The 17,676-nt window shown below is 35.8% G+C and overlaps 1 protein-coding gene across 2 annotated transcripts in view; it reads right to left on the bottom strand.

The window, feature by feature from the left end:
• SAMSN1 (SAM domain, SH3 domain and nuclear localization signals 1) overlaps nt 1-17,676 on the bottom strand; it is a 78,066-nt gene that overhangs the window by 23,360 nt on the left and 37,030 nt on the right. For both annotated transcript variants that reach the window (XM_032406302.1, XM_032406301.1), the window contains exons 2-3: nt 4,645-4,716; nt 219-368 (exon numbers count right to left, since the gene is read on the bottom strand). In XM_032406302.1, coding sequence (XP_032262193.1) covers nt 219-368; nt 4,645-4,716 — 222 coding nt within the window. The remainder of the gene's footprint in view (nt 1-218; nt 369-4,644; nt 4,717-17,676) is intronic.

The following is a 17,676-nucleotide window of genomic DNA, read 5'->3' as shown; positions in this document are numbered from 1 at the left end:
TTCTTCATATACTACATGTGTGATCTTTCTGAGCCTCCATTTCCTCTATTAACATAGGAGTCATAATGGTTTTTTTCCATCTAACTTCTGAGGGAGAAAATAGATGTTGAAGTCCTTCCTAAAGGACCAAGTAATTCTCTATCTAGAAGAAGAATCTGTTGACTATTAAAAAAAAAAAATTAATAGAAAGATACAAATGATTAGCAGAGTATACTTACCTTTTCCTCAGAAAGGGCTTTGATGTACTTTTTACCCACTTTTTTCTTCATTGTCCAGGAAATAGCTCTCATTTTTTTCCCTAAACCTCCTCCATTACTTGAAGTTTTATTTTGTTCTCCACTTTCATTTATGGGTTCCCCTTCATATACCTAGTTAGAATTGTTTACAAAAGACAGAATAATAAAGCAATAAAAATCATTGATCTGAAAACATTATTAAAGAGAAGATTTCAGATTTGTGGGTTTCCTATGTATTATGTTCAGCAGCCTCCAAAACTTCAATCTGGATATAATACATATTTTTAAAATTGTCCAAGCCTGGTTACATGTGTTACAAACTCAGAAAATAAAACTTGCGATATCGAAGGACCTGAGCTTCACACCTAAAAATTTTTTTTAAAGAATTTTAGTTATTCCTTGAATAGCTGTACAGTAGAGCCAGTTTAGTTTTAACCATTTTTTTTTTAAAGATTTTATTTATTTATTGGGGGGGAGGAGAGAGAGAGAGCACGAGCAGGGGGAGAGGCAGAGGGAGAAGCAGGCTTTCCGCTGAGCAGGGAGCCCGATGTGGGACTCCATCCCAGGACCCTGGGATCATGACCCGAGCTGAAGGCAGATGCTTAACCAGCTGAGCCACCCAGGCACCCCAGGTTTTCCCATTTTTGAGATGGGCAAAAGAGAATTAAATGACAGGCATATTGAGTGATTAAGTCTACATAGATGGAGATATTTTATTGGGACCTTTAGAAAGGCTATAGCATGTATTCATGCTTAATGGGCATTAAAATATCCTCTTGATTCTTTAGTAATTGAAATAGTCATTTGTAAAAAAGTTTTGGAGTTAAGTAAATCTGAGAAAGTGCAATTTTTTCTTCTTGCAGGTGAGTATCCCATGCATATTTCCCACATTCTCAAACAATAGTAAATATGAAGTTGGTCTAGCCATTAGTATAGAAATCTTCATGTAATTCATATGTAGTGTATTCTAAGTATTTAACATTATCTGATACTTTGATTGATTATTGCCTGCATCTCCCACTATGAGGTATGCTCCATGAGCCTAGAGATTTTATATTTTTTATTTATTCTGAACATCTAGAACACTTCCAGGAACATAACTGACACTTGATATTTTTTGAATAAGCAAAACTTCTCATGTAGAACTTTGGAGTGTTTTTTTTTTTTTTTTTCTTGAAGGACCTATTGGGTTATATATCCTCAATATCTTAGATTTCAAGAAAGGACCCTTAAGGGTCATCTAGTCTAGCATTGCCCACCATTCTTGATGGGTGGACAGACAGATATTTCCTGAATAAAAAAAAATTAGGGGAAACTTCCCTTTAGTTAACTTGAATATTTAATTTGTATTTTTGTTATACTTAGGTTTATTTATTTATTTTAGAGAGAGAGAACATGCAAGGGGGTGGGAGGTAGAGGAAGGAGGGAGGGAGTCTCAAGTAGATTCCCTGCAGGCCCAGCACGGGGCTGAATCTCACAAGCCTGAGATACAACCTGAGCCAAAGTCAAGAGTTGGATGCTTAACTGACTAAGCCACCCAGGCTCTCCTTGAATATTTTAATAGGAAGGTTTAACCACATAGTTAACAAAATTATTAGTCAATATTATGTTTTACTTCATATCTTACCCCAAATTGCCTACGATAAATACGAATGGACAGCCTATTTAAGTCCTTATTGAACTTTAATTTCTACATTCAAGGTTATAAAAGGCAGATTCTTCGCTTAATTCAAATGCCCTTAATAAAATATAACTTGGAAACCCTTTAAATTTTTAAAATTAGCCTTTTCTTTTCTCTTCTCTCTACTTAAGCTCTATCTTCACTGTAAAATTACGAACTAAAAACAAAACAAAACAACCCATAAAAAAAACAAAAAAAAAGAAAGTATATTATTTTATGACTGTCTGTGTTAAATTACCGTTGCCTAAGCTTCAAGAAAGTATCACAAATACTTTTTTTAAAGATTTTTATTTATTTATTTGACAGAGAGAGAACACAAGCAGGGGGAGGGGCAGGCAGAGGGGAGGGAGAAGCAGGCTCCCCGCTGAGCAAGGAGCCCCATGTGGGGCTGGATCCCAGGTCGCTGGGATCATGACCTGAGCTGAAGGCAGAGGCTTAACCAACTGAGCCACCCAGGTGCCCCAATATCACAAATATTTTTAATTTTATGTTTTTCTATTGTTTCTTACAGACGTTTCAAAGAAACTACCTCAGCATATTTTCAACTTTCACATTTTTCCATGTTCTTTTTCATAGCCTGAATCACAACTTTATTAGATATTTATTTACAGTTGTTGTCGTTGTTGCTTTTCTAAGATCTGTCTCTCCCTCTATACTTTAGCCTTCATGAAGTAGGGATTTTCATCAATTGTAACAGAGTTTTTGAGTGCCTAATGGAAACGCTGTCATAGAGTAGGTGCTCAAGAAATACCTGTTGAATGAATGAATGCTGAATTGCTGAAAAATGTGTGAACTACTTTTTCAGGGTCACTAAATTCTTTCACAAATTACTAAGCCACCATTACTAATCAATGGACCTGAATGAGTCTGAGCTACTTTTACAGGTTAACCCTAGAATTATAAACTAAACAGCAGATTCTACTGTGTAGAATCTACAATCTATGTGTGATTATGGGAAATTAAAGGTTTATATAAGATGTGAATTGAGAATGAAATTATATGGGGTTTCTCACTATATACACATATTGTCTTATTTAAAACTAAATAAATGTGGATAAACTATATAGCTATTTATAGGTTTATCCATAAGCATGTGTATATGAATAATATACATATATGTAACGGGGATATATTATACACACATGCATATATGTGTACTAATGGATATATTTATAAAGTAATACTAAATGTCATTCTATTTTCATTTTTTTTTGTTTAGAATATCCATTACTGAAATACCAATATTTAAAAATATTATAGATATATACACATAGGAATCTGAAAAGTATATTGAGAAATTAAATATAACAGGAAAAATTCTTTATAAAATAAACATACAATAATGAGAATGAATAATTAAAAAATACATAGGATCCAAAACCTATTGATCTAAAATGTATCACATGTGGAGTTGCTGAATCAGGTTTAATGATAAACATTATTTTTAATTTTCTCAGTATATATTCCTCTCTACTGTTTGGTCAGTTGTTAAACTTTTCATTAATCACATCACAGTTGGCCTGTCGTTTGTGGGATAGTATAACAGAAATGCAAACTTGAAGTCAGACAAGATGTTGAGTTCTGCCTTTGTCATTTATTAACTGTGTAATTTAGAAGTACCTTTACTCAACGAAATGTATTTCTTCATTGGTAAAATAATAATACTAATAGTTCCTACATTAGAGGTAGGTAAAGTGTTTAGTGTTGTGCCTATATCATGATACGTGTTCAATTAAATGTAGATATTATTATTACCATTATTTTTATATAGACAGTTTTATGGGAAGCTTTCCTTAAGCTGCATTTAAAGTGTTCATGGTTTGCAAACGTGGACGTAATAGTCACCTATGAAGCATAGCAATGCACATGGTAGAAGTGTTGAGTGCAATTGAGCAACCATATGCTCTCCTTGACAAATTTACAACTAAGCCATTTAATCATTAAATTAAAGCAATTACCATCTACAAAAAATTTAACATATATATTGTTTTATGGTGGAAATGCTCAGAAAATTTGGGATTATTTGTGTTCCGTTACATTGTAACTCTCTCTCTCTTTTTTTAATACCATTGACTATATTCCCTATGCTGTTATTTTTGTTTTCTGTGACTTATTCATTCAGTAACTGGAAGCCTGTATCATCCTGTCCCCCAACCCTCTCCTCTCTGGAAATCATCAGTTTGCTTTCTGTCTTTTTTAATTTTTTTATTAACATATAACGTATTACTTGTTTCAGGGGTACAGGTCTGTGAGTCATCAGTCTTACACAATTCACAGCGCTCACCATAGCACATACCCTCCCTGATATCTATCCCCCAGCCACCCCATCCCTCCCACCTCTCTCCACTCCACCAACCCTCAGTTTGTTTCCTGAGATTAAGAGTCTCTTATGGTTTGTCTCCCTGTCTGGTTTCGTCTTGTTTCATTTTTCCCTCCCTTCCCCTATGATCCTCTGTCTTGTTTCTCAAATTCCTCCTATCTGTAACTCTCTTCTTAAGTTCATGTTCTGCTTTTCCTAATGTTAGGCTTCTTATAGAGCTTTTTACTTTTTACTTTTAATACCCAGCATGGTAACTAGGTACTAAGTAGTTCTTTGTTCATTTATTACAAAAATATAGGCAAGACTGTGATTTTTAAATATACTTTACTTTGCAAAAGTGATATTGGCTTCATAATTTTTCCTAATGTGTTTGCATAACATTCATAAAGTTGTAATAAAATACTAACCTCAGTTGAATCATCTGGTTTTGAAATGGAGTGATTCCGAAAACGATCAAAATTCCCAAAACTACTGCTGCGCTATAAAATAGGAAAGAGAAAGGAAAGGATATTTAGGATTTGTGACTTTCACTGATAAAATTGCTAAATAGATTAGATTATGGTTCAGTAAGCGTCAATATACTGCAAATATAGGATTAAAAAAGCTCTTCTCTCTGGAATATCTAAAGGCAGTGAAAGTATAACTATTATTAACATTATAATATTTACAGTTGACAAAAATGCCTTCATACATTTTATGTTACAGTGTTAAGAACCTTGAAGAAAATCTATTAAATTGTTTTCAATTTATAGTGTTACTTCTGCTCTTGGGAATGGCAGCTGAAGAATCTATGCATTCTAAGCTGAGCCTTCTTGAAGTGAGCTAGCCACAAACTAATTTCCATGACAGAATGACATGTATTACTAACCAACCAACTAATAAACAAATAACAACAACAAAACAAACAAAAACATGAGTAGATCCACCAGTATGCCTCATAAAGATCGTATTTGTCAAAAAACCAAAATGAATACAAATGCATTTATCATTGATAACTTGATAATTTGAGACTCTCTACTTGGTGTCAGAAAGAGAAGGCGTACACGCAGAGCTAGGAATAAATTGAAAGCAGCATTTAGGCATGCCAGTCAGAGGTTGGAAGTAAAACTGAATTTGTCCACATTTAGCATGGGATTATAATGAGACCTCTGGGTCAATTTCATTCACTGGTTTTGAGAAAAAGCTCAATATGTTAATAGAAGACTTGTTCCCTTGGATACTTTTTGCCTACAAAGCTAAATTTTTATTCTTATGTAACTCATTCTAAGCAGGTAATTATAAATAATTCTTCATATGTTACAAAGTAAATGATTCTCCTAAATACAGTTTCAACAATCTTTAGAGTCATTGAGTCAAAAAATGGATATTTCTTCACTAATTTTATACGTTGTTTGGAATGGTGGATATCTTGATGTTGTGTCCTTTATGTACCCATAAATCCTAAGAATATGTTCTATCTCAAGAACTTAATTTCATTCCAAGCTTATAATATTTTCAGAATAAGCTGCTGGTACGGAAAAATCACCTGGTCATTTGAAAAGTTAACAATGGGAGCCAGTAATTTATAAAACCGTGTCTTGTCCTTTCAGAAGTCACAGCCCAGTTTAGTACAAGTCAGCTTGGAAGGCTCGTTGTTCTTACAAGCACTCTTAGACTCATGTTTCCCTTTTAAATGAGCTGAAATAAAAAGATCCTGATGTGTGACAAGAGGTGAGCTTGATAGACAGTGTGATACGTGACACCGCCCCAAGGACGGTGGCTGTGATAGACACGATTAACGCCTTTTGCTGACTCGCCACCCCGGCGGAACAAGCCCTTCAGCTTGTGGCAAGAAGCGAGAGAGAGAAGGGCTGAAACTGAGACCCACACTGGAAAATACGAAGTCTTCTCATGCAGGGCTTACTAACCTAGAATGACTTCCCAGAGCATTAATCACTTCTGCTTGCCTAGTAGGCATTTCCGTGAGGCTACCATTGCCCAGAGATCACAAAAGGGAATTGAGTGTGCTGTTGTCCTGCTTATAAACAATCTGAACACAGGGAAATCTGTTACTCTTTTATATGCTTGAAACATTCTGATGGCCTATTGGAACCTATGCCTAGGGCAATTTTGCAGCCTGCATCCAGCCTGCGTCCTGTTAAATATTAATGAGGGTTACAGCATGATTTCCACCACTGGATAATGGGTCCTGTTGCCTAGGAGGGCACAGAATAGGCTCACTTCAGCATTTCTCAACACTATCTTCTGCCATTAAGTAATCAATAGTCACCACCTATTAAAATTAATTCTCCCCTCATTATATCAATAAAGAGAAGCAGATTTGGAAGTAGTGGTTTAAGAAGTCTTTAGACTATTACTTTGGGTTTTGTCAGTCATCTCATTGTGAATCACTCAATAGCTTTAAACCAAAGGAGTATAATTATCAATCCATGATAAGACACCATTAAGAAGCAAATCTAAGTATTTAAAATGATGTTTTTAAAATTTCATTATTCTCTAGTCTAAAAGTTAGTGACTTTCTGAGATGGTTTCATAATGTATAGGTTATGGCTTATGATGAAAAGGGCTAATGTCTACTGTGAGGTATGCACAGCGAACAAATTTATAATTTCTACTCCTATTAAGTTTCCAATGAAAAGGTGAATCATGTGGAAGCAAGCTGGCTTCCTAGATAATAGTCCTTTATAAATGAGAATGTGTTTGAATATCAATAATTTTGCATTGTATAATCATAATGGATTAGATTTAGCAAATATTATCTGTGACAGAAGCTCCCATCAAGACAGAGCTGTTATATAAATGAATAGCTATCAATGGGAAGAGTAACTTAAATAAAAATGCAATTAGTATTTTAGGTAATTCTTTGTATCTGTTGACATTAGATCATATTTAGTCTTTAATTCCACTCTCTCTATATTTATACAGTCTTTCCTTGTGCAATTAGATACGCATTTGTAAAATAGCACAACATTTGTGGAGGGTAACTTGGCAAAACTAGTAAAATTGTATATGTATTTGCCCTTTGACCCAACAATTCCATTCCTACACATCTATACCAGAGACACACACTTGACTATAAACTGACTTACACATCCACATTCATTATAAAACTTCTATATTATAAAAAAGCTATAAACCCTAATGTTCACTGAGAGGGGACTGATTGAATAATGTGTGGTAAATCCAAACAGTGAAACTGTGTAACTGTAAAAAGTTGAAAGATAACTCTTTATACTTCTATGGAATGATCTCCAGGATACTGTGTAAGTGAAAAAAGCTAGATGTATATAGAGAAAAATGTACATAGTAGGATGCCGTTTATCTAAGGGTGGCAATAGATGTTTGTGTTTTAATACAGGCGAAAACATGTTTTCTTTCTTAGAAAATGGGGCAAAATGAACAAAGTGAAAAAGGAGAGGAAACAGACTTCTTTGACTATACTCGTTTTGTAGAGTTCACTTTAAAACCATGTAACTTTTACTTATTTTTAACAGAACTTAATAAAAATAAAAACAATCCCTAAAAATTCTAAATAAAAATAAAACAAATGAACCTAATTCTATATTGAATTGGTGGTTTAGAGAGGGGAATTACTTTAAGTGATTTTTAAGAACAATAATTTGACCGTCCAAAGAATAAAAAACAAGGACAAATTTTAACCTGTTTTCAGTAATCCTATTGTTATTAATAATATTGGTATACATAAATACATATGTTGAGGGACAGTGAAAATAAGTATTGGTCATGGCATAAAGCAAGTAGTTTTTCAAAGACTACTAGGCCCATGTCAAAACAACACTGGGGCCATATTGAAACTGTTCTCACTGGGGTAGATTGTATCCAAAGATGGGATAATTTTCATATCAATAAAAATAATAAGTGAATATTATTATCAACATGAAGGACAACTGAGGGTCTCTTTTTGGAAACGTGAATCAACCTTTTGACCAAAACCAAGACAACTAGACGCTTATTTTCATTTCTTAACCAGCCATCAACTTTTGGGGTCTTCAAGTAAAATCTTATCTCCAGCATGACCGGTAAGGCCCTGGTGGAAAAGTTTCACAGTCTATTTCAAAGAAAAAATTTACATATCTGAGTCAGACATCCGCAGTATTTTGAAATACACTGGCAAATTAAAGATTACACCCTCTCTGCTAGTGAGTTCTCACATCTTCTAAATACTGCACATAGAGCGATGGTTAGTAATATGCTCTTGAAGATCAGAATTGTTTCAGCATGCACTTGTATGAATATTCTATAATAATAGTATGCTAAATGTCATTAGCTAGTCAGGCTTTATCCAAAGGCATTCAAGGATTTAATTGTTCTAACTTAACTCAGGTGCTGAGATCTTTTGAAGAGTGTGAAACAAATTTAACTCACTTAAAATAACCTGTTAGGATTGCTTCAGTGTTAAATAATGACACTATCATGTGGTGTCAATGGAGGATGGTTGTGTGTCGGGGTTGAAGAGTAAAAGACAACTGGAGCTGTGAGACATAACCTTCAACGACAACATTTCCACCCCGAGTAAAGGCCACCCGATGCTCAAACACACAGTAGTGCTCTAAATATTGTTAATGTAGATCTGGACTCTTAGGACAAAAGTTAGTTCACTTGATCTCTCTGGTTCAGTATCTTTTCTGTCAACTGCAAAATATCTAAAGGAAGTGCAGATTCTGATTCCACGCTGGTGTTTGAAAGTTGTGTCAAAATTTCCACGTGAAAGCTTTCCTCTCAGAAGTTGATGTGCCCCTAGAGATGTTTTTGTGCAAATTGAAACTGCCTCAAAAGAAACTAGATCTAAAAAAAAAAAAAAATCAATGCAAAATGATCCATAACCTATAAAAGTGGTTATTCATATCAGACTGTTTAATGTAACAAAACAAGTTTTGTGTGTAAAAAAGACTTGAATATTTAAAATTCTCAGTTGCGCCTCTGCATGATTTATTACTGTATGTCATGATTTACATTATATCCATAGATTGTAAGTCAGGCTGCAGTTTTAAGAATTGAATAGAAATTAGGATATTCTATTTTAGTTGAAAAGAGGTTTTAAAATAAATAATACTGATATGTCTCAAATATCTTGTTTTCAGGTAAAAAGCCTAATGTGGCAAAAGTTCAGTCACTTGATATTACCAATTCCTACAAAATCCTACAGAATAAAAAGGAGATGAAAAACTTCAAAAAATGTGACCATGATCAGGCTACCCTGAACTGCTCAGCTTCTTATCTTCCTGATTTTAAAACTTCTGCTTGGCCCACTCACTCCTAGACTATTGTTATAGCTCATGGTCTATTCCTTCTTTCTCTTTGACTACTAAATGGTCCCTCTTGATCCTCCTGGAATTGCTTCATTATACCACTGCTTCCTTGAAATCTTCAAGAATTTCTCCAGGGAACCCATGTTCATAGCTGCTCTAGCCCTCAGTGGCTTCTCTGCCTGTTTTCATGCTGGAAGGCAGATGTGCCAACCAAAGGCTCTCACTGCTTATATCCACTTGCCCCTGAGTAGCTGCTTTGATTATGCCTTCTGAGCCATCCACCTGCACTCTTGGAAATCTGTGTTTGCTCACTTTGGGGAGTTTGGACACATATGCAAAATGCAGAATACCCCTCATGCATTCTTTCAGCCTCCACATCTGCTCAATTTTTTCTTGAAATCTCTGTCGTAGGCATTTATTTTCATTACTGCTAGTCACATATGTGCTTATAGCCTCATTCCTGAGCCAATTGCTAACATTTAGCTTCTTAGTCCCTAAACTCTTGCCTTTCCTGAGTTGGGGCCTGAACTCATTTAACATCCCACCATTGAACGAATTTTCCAAAAATACCACTTCTTATCATTTCGTTCCTCTCAAAATGTAAAGCTTGCTCCACATTGTTAGGATGGTTACTGAGGATTTGTTCCATGTCAAGTAATCTATCTATGATTATATTACCCTCTGAGCTAGGTATTGATTTCTCCAGTTTACAGATGAGGAAAACGGAGGCTCAGAGAGTTTAAGGAGCTCTTCCTTAGTGAAATAAAGCTCAAACTCAGCACGCTGCACTTCATGATTCCCCATGGTATCAGGTAATGGTAGTCAGTCTGATTTGGCAGAACTTCTGGCAATTCTTGCTGGTCAGAATGGACACATTCACTTATGCTTCTAAGCTGTTGCTCATGCTGTTTTTTTGGTTTCTGTTCGTTTGTTTCCCAAGAAATGTCCTTCCTCTTTTCCCACCTACTCATATCCAGTCCATTCTTCAAGGGCAGGATCCAGTCCCACCTTCCCTATGACATCACATGCCAATGCCTCCCCAGTTTAGCACACACTCATTGCTCATGTTCTTAAGTGCTAGAGTACCTATGCAGAAAAATCCTACAGTTGTGAGGCTTGGGAAAACCACAGCAGATGACAAATCACACATTCCTCTTCAAGTTAAATGTCCAAAAGCCATATATTTCATGGTTAACACAAAAGCAAATTATAATTCGATCATGTTATAGCCAAGGAAGATAATTTGCTGATGTCTAATTAAAGACTATAAGGTGTTGCATTATGCAATTTGACATAAATATATTAAGTGGCTTCTGTGGCTAAACTTTATGCTTGGGGTCAGGCTGTCTGTATGAATAAGACAAGAATCTATCCTGGAGGAATTTGCGCTCTATTGGTGCCATCAACCAAATAACTTCAATCCCTAAGAGCTAAATAGAACCATATTCAAATGAATGGTATATAAATACAGAAGCAGTTCCTAAAGCAGATTATATTTATTCACAAAATAAATGAACTTAATAATGTATAATAGATGTCAACTTGGAAATTTATATTCATCCATTTATGAATACTTATTTGCACTGACTACTTAGTACATTAAAAGCATTTTGTATACACGTCTTTATTATTTATAGTCAGTCTAAAGAAAGAGGCATTAAAATGATGAGAAAATTTTAAATCAGCTGAAATCAGTATAGTTTGAATTTGCCTCAAAAATTATTTACCCTGAGAGATTATATAGTTGTTAACTGAGGGATTCTTTAGAAATCTCCAGACCCAAAGATGGTGATTGCTAAAACGATGACAAAATAACAAAAAGGTGATGGACCACACACTGTATATTAAATGGAAAACTGGATAGCAAAAATGCCACAACCAAATATAGATGATTCAAATTTCCAGTTGTAAAAATATGCATTATCCTTCCATAAATTTAGAAATTGGCTTTCTATTGTGTGCATATTAGATTTCTCCTACTTAAACCAAGTATTAAATATTTTAATTGTTGACACATAATTATCAACTATTTCCATCCTATAGCTAAACTTCAAAAAGAAATAATCTTGCAAATAAATTGTATAAATAATCTTTATATAAATAAATACATTTATAAATAACTGTATAAATAATCCTCCTGGATAGGGTATGGCTAAGAAAAGAGGATAATAGTGAATATGATGGTAAAAGAAGGCAACAGTTATTTAGGAGAAGAAGAATTTTCTTTTCTTTTTTTTTTTTTAAAGTAGGCTCCAGGCCCAATGTGGGGCTTGAACTCCTGCCCCACCGACTCAGCCAGCCAGGCGCCCCAGGAGAAGAATTTTCATTGTTGTTGTTTTTGTTTTTTTAAGTAGGCTCCCTGTTGGGGCCTGAACTCACAACCCTGAGATCAAGACCTGAGCTGAGATCAAGAGTTGGATGCTTAACCAAAGGAGCCACCCAGGTGTCTTGGAGAAGAATAATTTTTCAAGTACTAAACGTAACAGGCCTTCATGTTTTGACCATAATCTTAAGTATCAAAATTCTTGTTTTCTTAACAAATGCCTCTTCCTCTATTCTACTTTTTAATGAACTTAGACTTAGGTTTTTTTTTTTCCTTTTCAATAATCAGAGGAAAAGGCTTGGAAATGCTTCATTAGCTGACACATACCAAGAATGTACTTTTAAGTCTGTCAAGATACTTTTGAACATACTTATTAGTTGAATGTTGACTAAACTTTAGGTTCCTGAACAATTTCCTAACATATGTACCCATCAAATGTTTATACCACTAAACTCCAGTTTAAAAAATAAAATCATCACAAAGAAGCAAATATTCATTGTTTTGAAATCAGGTTTAAATAAATAAAGGAGTGGAAATTAAGCTGGGAAAACAGAGTCCATTGAATAAACGTTCCCCTCAAATTCTCTGGAACAAAAACTCAGTCACTTCCATTAGTCTTAAATGTCCTCTGCATTCACGTGGCCTCCGGGTACATAATAACCTTTCTAAAGTTCTCCGCAAGGGATATTTTAGTCATGCAGTGATCTCCTTGAACACAAGTAATGACAAACAATAAGCTAATTCTCAAAAAGTTTTTTTTAAGTCATTTTTACTACTTTTAAGTGAGTGTGTTTGATGCATGATTTTGGTCCCCCTGATTAATGGTCACCGCCAGCCCAGCTTCTGGAGTTGTAATGTTTCCGTGAGCTTCCCTCCAGCAGAGCTCGACCATTAATCCAGTGGCATATGTCAGCTCAGCAGAGCAAGGTCACTCTTCTGCTTCAAGGGGAACCTTGTTAGAAATAATAAAACTGACAGAAAGTTCTTTTTTGCATGCTTTATGCCACCTGAGGTTGAGTGCTGCAGTTAATATCATAAAGCTTATAAACATTCCCATCTCAGGCAGCACCCGCTGCCACTCTGGTTAGGAATTTAAACGTTTTTTCCTTAGTAAGAACAGACATGTTTATGTGGGGCAAATATACAGTATGTAATCCCAAACAAGGAAAGAATGGGTGGAAAAAAATAGTTGAAAGTTCATGCTAGGATATTTGGAAGAGATGTTTGGGTTCTGTAACTTCCTTCTGATCAGTTACATTCTCCTTAAGGCAAATTTGGATTTGGCTCTATAAATATTTCATTATATTGAGGGGTTAATAGTGATGTTGAAATGTAACAGTAGGTAGAAATGAATTCCATTGATGATAATTCTTAAACTTAGAATGTCTGACAAGACTGTTTATCTTGGAAGGAATTTTCCTTTAAAATTACAAATCTACTATAATTACTTGTTTTTTAGGTAATGGCTGCTTTAAAACTGAGAAATAATTTTAGTAAGATATTCTTAATCTTAAAGTAGATGGCCTAACTTAGAAGATGATTGGTTGTATAATAACTAGCAATATAAAGAATATATACCCATAAGCATTATAAAGTTTATATATTTAATTACTCATTTTGTTACTTTTACTTATTAAAAAATAATCAAAGTTGCATAGCTGTAACCATGTGAAATATTCAGAAAAAAATTTAAACCAAATATCCAGATTAATGCCTAGACATATCACTATGTATATTATAAAATAGAATTTGCTACAAGGTAAACCTGCCTTAAATCTACTTCAGGAATTTAAATTATTTAAATTATTAAAAACACAGAAAGGAGACTTCATTATTTATATTTAGTTGTCTTCATTGTATGTATATAGAGAAAAGGCGGGGCCAGGTGGCAACTCAGGCTTATCCTTTCTAGGAAACCAGTTCCTTGGCCAGGTCTCCATGTCCAATGCCAAGCTCTCACTTCATCAGGTCCAGAAACTTTATTTTTCAAGCTTTCTGAAATAAACAATCTCTGAAGGACTGACTCATAAACTAATGTAATAAGATACCAAAAATGGCAATGGCAAGTATTGGTTAGGTATGAGAAATTCAACTGTCAAGAAGAATACATATTCTGGTTGACTTATCAAAGAATTTTTTCCCCTGGAGGAAACACTATACGAGACAGAAGATCATTGTTGGAAGTTTGCTTCCTTACGTGTAGTAAAGCTGCAGTAACTAGGTGGTGTCCGGGGCTAGAGACATGAAGTTACATAGCCTGAATTACTTACCTTACTAAGTGAGCAAGTCCGCTGAGCCAAATGGAATATTTGCTTTGGTTGATCTATGTTGTTCTTCAGACACTGACACATTTCTACTCTTCGACTCTTTTTCGGGTTCTGGCAAAGCAAGCCCTTTTGCTATTTTTTTTTTTTTTTTTTACTCTTCAGACATATTAAATTACCATGTTTGATTATTGTTTTGTTTCATTACATTCTGATTCTAAGAATGGTTGCTTTGCTTTATGTGGGTGTTGCCCAGATCTTTGTCAGCAACCCATTTGTAAACTATGTCCTCGGGTAGAGTACTTTTTAGATGACTAATATTATCCATTAGTCATTTCACACTCATTTTACACACATTGAGAAATCATGACTGTTCTGTATGATAAATATTTTTGGCAGTAGCCGAAGTATAATAGGAAGCACACGGAGTCTGAAAGTCAGGCAGACTTGAGTTTAGTCCCCCTTGTTTCCCAACAAAAATTCCAGGGATGCAGATATGCATAAGGTACATCCCCTGTTCTTGATGGTAACTCTGGTTGGGAGGGCATATTGGAATAAACTGTATTACAAGAAACAATGGAGGTGTGGAACAGGCACTGTGAAAACAGGAGAGTGAGATTCTTAATGGACCATGTACTATGTGCTAGAAAATTTCCATATGGTAATTAACTAAATCCTCACATCAATCCTACATGGCATGCTTTCATACAGCCCTTCCTCAGATAAGCACACTGAGACTCAAAAGGGGTTTATAAAATGTTCAATGTTCCCTGGTGAGGAAATACCAAAATAGGACCTCAAGATCAAGTCTATATGACTTTAGTTCACATTCCCTACTGCTCTGCCAGGATGCCCTCTAAGACGTTACCTTGGCCTAATTGGTGGAGGCTTTGTTGAGGGTTTAACAGTCCAGCTAGATAGGTGATTTTAATCTGTAGCCAGAAAGCCACTGGCCAAGGAGGCAGAGCAGGCGCTTTACTTTTATTAATTTTCAAAATGATTCTTAATAGAGGCCTAGTGGGATGTAGCAGAGGTAAGTTTGGATGGAAGGAAAGAACAAGGAAAAAGACTGGACAGTGTGGGTAAAAGGGAGTCAACTGTAGCGAGGTCAGTGGGGCTGGCTGAATTAGGGGACTGGTCAACTGGAAGTGGAAGAGGGATTTAGGGCAATTGGAAGGAAGGAAGCAGCTGAAAATCAAATCCTCACAGTTAGTAGAACTTCACGGACTGTGTCATGAACTGCATTTTAATTTTTCCCAAAATTTGTATGTTCAAGACCTAATCCCTAGTACCTCGGAATATGACTATATTTGGAGATGGGGCCTTTAAAGAGGTGATTATGTTAAAATGGGGCTGTTAGGGTAGGTCTTATCCAATCCTACTGGTGTCCTTATAAGAAGATAAGCTTTACCGACTGAGCCACCCAGGTGTCCCATGAAGGTAAGCTTTGGACGCAGAGAGAGAGACATCAGGGGTGTACATGGACAGAGGACTGACCAAATGAAGAGGAGTAATGGGTGGCCATCTCCTAGCCAATGAGAGAGGCCTGAAACAGATCCTCCCCTCAGGACCCACAGAGGAAACCAGCCCCCAGACACCCTGATCTTGGACTTCCAACCTCCAGAGCTGTGAGACAATACATTTCTGTTTGTTAAGCCACCCAGACCGTTGTATATTGTTAAACTCCTACCAGCGAAGCTCATCATGGAGGGGAGAAAAGAGGCCAGCTGTGCTGACAAATGGCTCTATGTATAGAAGAATCACTTCGTCTACCACTAGAGACAGCTTAAAAACCTCTTCTATTCTTACTAATCAATTCTTAATGTAGGACATTTTTGTTCTCTGTTAAGAAGCTAATTATGAATGTCTTGTTTCTAAAAGTTCACCTAAATCCTTAACACTAGAAAGGAAGAGAAATGGATCAGTTTGGTAATGCTAAATTTGGAAACTTGGATATGTAGAATATGGAGTTAATTCCATTAGAAAAAAACACAATCTTCAGGGATAATGAAGCAATTTGTCTCCAAAGCAAGGCAAGGAAAGATTAAAGAGATGTGTCTCATTAAATTGATTTTTAACAAATCCAGTGCATTGGTAGTCAAAGTAGTGACTTGATACTCTTCCCATAGGATATAATATCCAAATTTCCAAAGAAAGGAAGGCTACACTTTTGTTATTCTCTCAGCCATTTGTCTCCTGAACTTCCTGAATGCTGTGTGGACACTGTGTTTCTTTGATTTTTTCTTTTTTTTCAAGTTTAGCCAACCCATTTGGCCCTGCTTTTTTGGCTACTTGCTTGCAATACAACTTGATTATAGATTCATATTCTGTAAAATGGGAAGGTTAGATGAATTAGTGCTTTGTTTCGAGAAAAGTTTTCAAGGCTAAAATTATTTAACTCAAGCAAACATGACGAAATGAGCAAATTATTTGTTCATCTCTTCTGATTTGAGGTGCACTAGGCATGAGAAGTTCAACAAGAAATTGTAGTTTGGAGGAAGAGAAAATCTGGGGAAGTGACATCGATTTTGGGGTGAATTTCTGGTGGTGTGACACAGAAATATAGGCATTTCTCCTGGGAATGTGGGCACCAATTAGAAACGAGAACAGTGTAGGGCAGTGGCGGCCTTTCTGTTCACCAGCTTTTCAACACATGTGGTGTGGTGAAGTTTCCTGTACATATAACATGTACAAACAGATCCCAAACTTAACATCTCGGCATCCACCCTGCCACTCCCCTTGTGTGAGCCACCATCGTGTCTTGCCTAGTTTCTGTAGGAGCCTCCTAACTGGTCTCTCCTCCCTATTTTCTCTCTAGGTCCTTTCAGTATATTTGAATCCCAAAAGACAGAATAAACCCACTAAAATGTAACCCAGATCCTTCCTTTCTCAACATTTTTCAATACTAGCCCAAATCCTTACAATGACCTAGAAGCCCTCTGCGATCCTGCTCTTTGGGAACATTCTTCCCCTTGTGCACTCTGTTCCACCGTTTCTCAAACACACTAGGGACACTCCCGCCTCAAGGCTTTTGGACTTGCTCTCCCTTCCGTGAATATAATTTCATCAGTCAAACTCGTGGGCAGCTCTTTCATTTCCTTCTGGTCCTTTTTCAAATGTCCCATTCTCACCAAATCTTTCCTGGTGTCTTGTATTCCTTCCCTTTTTAGCACTACTTAACATACGATATATTTAACATATTTCTCTTGCTTGCTGTGTGTCGTCCCCAGTAAATGTCAATTCTGTGAGGGCAGGGATCTTTGTTTTATTCACCGCTGTATTCCCAGCATATGGTCTATATTGTCTATAGTAAGCACTCAAGAGATATTTGTTGTATTGAACGAATGAATGAAGAGTAAATGGATTAATCAATCACGTTCTAATCTTTTGAAAAGATTAATAGAAAAAATGTTTCCAGATTGGGTAACTAAAAGTTCTTGATGCTCAGGCACGTTCTATATTAAGTAATCAAAATCTTTGAAGATGGAATCCAATCATTAGTATTTCTTAAACTTCTTCAGTGATTCAAATGTGCAACCTAGGTTGAGAACCATCAATGTAAACATTTCTGAACTTTAAAGT

This window comes from Phoca vitulina, unplaced genomic scaffold, assembly GCF_004348235.1.
Source record: "Phoca vitulina isolate PV1807 unplaced genomic scaffold, GSC_HSeal_1.0 scaffold8, whole genome shotgun sequence".
In the NCBI taxonomy this organism is placed as follows: Eukaryota; Metazoa; Chordata; class Mammalia; order Carnivora; family Phocidae; genus Phoca; species Phoca vitulina.
The sequence above is the reverse complement of the archived record's forward strand: the minus strand, read 5'-3'. Positions and strand labels throughout refer to the sequence as shown.